The 1,890-nt window shown below is 44.3% G+C and overlaps 1 protein-coding gene across 7 annotated transcripts in view; it reads left to right on the top strand.

Moving 5' to 3' along the window:
- LOC107637664 (protein YIPF5 homolog) overlaps positions 107-1,890 on the top strand; it is a 3,948-nt gene continuing 2,164 nt past the window's right edge. For 2 of the 7 annotated variants that reach the window (XR_002348694.1, XR_002348696.1), the window contains exons 1-2: positions 107-930; positions 1,609-1,873. Coding sequence is in view for 1 of the 7 variants with exons in the window: in XM_016341042.2 (XP_016196528.1) it covers positions 242-982 (741 nt within the window). In the remaining 6 variants the exon portion in view is untranslated. Of the gene's footprint in view, positions 1,234-1,566; positions 1,884-1,890 lie in introns of those variants that run through there. The other 5 variants (XR_002348697.1, XR_002348710.1, XR_002348695.1 and 2 more) reach the window with 5 other exon arrangements.

Genomic DNA, 1,890 nt, shown 5'->3' with positions numbered 1-1,890 from the left:
TTAGCAATATTTTTAAATTATTTTTAGTACATTTAAAATATAAAAAAAATTAAATTACCAGGAAAAAAGAAACAGAGAAAAGAAAATATATTGTGCTCCAGCATAGGATGGGGTTAACGTTGTAATTGACCAGAGTTTTTTACTGAAGTCTCTGAGAATAAAGACATAGGTGTAGATTACTGTGTAAAAGCTAAAAGGTTTGTGTTTCTTTCGGCCAGCAATTCTCAAAACCCTAATTTCAATGGCTAAAGAGTTCAAGGTTCCGCCGGTGGCCTTCCCACAAGCCGGAAATCCCATCGCAGGAGGTCCAAACATCCAGCAGCGACGCATGGCTGCGCCGCCCTTCCAGCCAAACTCCGGCATCCCCTTCATGTCCTTTGACATAGGCTCCGCCGCAGCGTCCACCTCATCTGGCCCAATCTACTCCGGACCCGGCACCGTGGGCGGCTCCGCCAACTTCGACGACGAGGAACCACTCCTCGATGAGCTCGGGATCCACCCTGAACAAATCTGGAGCAAGATCCGATCCGTTCTGAACCCATTCCGCGTGAACCACACCGTCCACAAGGATTCCGATCTATCCGGACCGATCCTTCTCTACATGTCGTTTTGCCTCTTCCAGTTACTCGCCGGGAAAATCCAATTCGGCGTGATTCTTGGCTGGATCGTGGTCTCTTCGATCTTCTTGTACGTGGTTTTTAACATGCTTGCCGGTCGAGCCGGTAACTTGGACCTTCACACGTGCACCAGCGTGGTTGGTTACTGCATGTTGCCGGTGGTGATCTACTCGGCCATGTCGCTATTCTTGCCTCAGGGAGGGATCGTGGCGATTGTTGCCGCTTCGGTTTTCGTGCTGTGGGCGACCAGGGCTTCGACGGGTCTCATCGTTCTGCTTGCGGATGGCGGCGAGGAGCACCGTGGCTTGATAGCGTATGCGTGTTTCTTGATCTACACTCTATTTTCGTTGCTTGTTGTGTTCTAGGGGTGGATGTGGATTTGTTTGGTTGTTTTTTCAGATTTAGAGAACGGTTCTTTTTTTGTGGGGTTAGCATTGCATATTCACGCTATCGTATAGTTATAATTTGATGTAGAAAAGTGGAGATTATTGCCCTTTATTGAAAAAGATTTTGTTTAAAATGTTATCTCTAGGTTACTTGTGTTTGTGTGTGTTGCAGAAGTATATATGGTTAAGTTCGTTTCTTTTTTTCCATCCTAAGAATTTTTTTTCTTTATGATTGAAGTCTTCCAAGTGCAAACTGACTTTTATGAATGAATTCTTAGTTCATTTGCCTCCTTGAGAAAACACAGGGTTGAAACTCTCTGCCCCGTTTTAGTCTGTCATTCTTTTTATTTTTAAGTTATGTATCTGATCTAAAACATGATACCTGTGCTTTGAATTTAATAAATGTCAGACAATGATTTGTTTGGTTTAAGATGAACAATTGACCATAATTATCTGGCCACAGATTCGTTACGTTAACCATCCTAAAAATATTTATGAATGGAACCCCGTTGTTTTATTCTCGGAAGAATTGATAATTAGACATTGCCCCTTTATATTTTTAGTTTCCAAAATGTTCCCCATCGCTTATAAACATTTTTTCAAAGAGAAGAGACATTTGGCTCTGAGGGTTCTTGCCTCCTTCTACCGACGCTGCACCACACTTTCAGATCACTCTGCACCGTTGCTGGTTCTCTGCTCCTTGCCCTGCGCTGTTGCATGTTCTCTGCTCTCACCATGAGCCGTCACTAATACTCTGCTCCTCGCCGTATCTCGCCTCGCTGCTGGGTGGTCTTGCCTTGTCCACTGTTGTGCTTGCAATTGGAGTGGCCTATAGTCCTATACCTCGCTCCAACATGGTTTGCATCAGAGGTAACAACTAGTAAGTT

This window comes from Arachis ipaensis, chromosome B01 (genome assembly GCF_000816755.2).
Source record: "Arachis ipaensis cultivar K30076 chromosome B01, Araip1.1, whole genome shotgun sequence".
Taxonomy (NCBI): Eukaryota; Viridiplantae; Streptophyta; class Magnoliopsida; order Fabales; family Fabaceae; genus Arachis; species Arachis ipaensis.
This window is presented reverse-complemented; position numbering and strand designations above follow the sequence as displayed.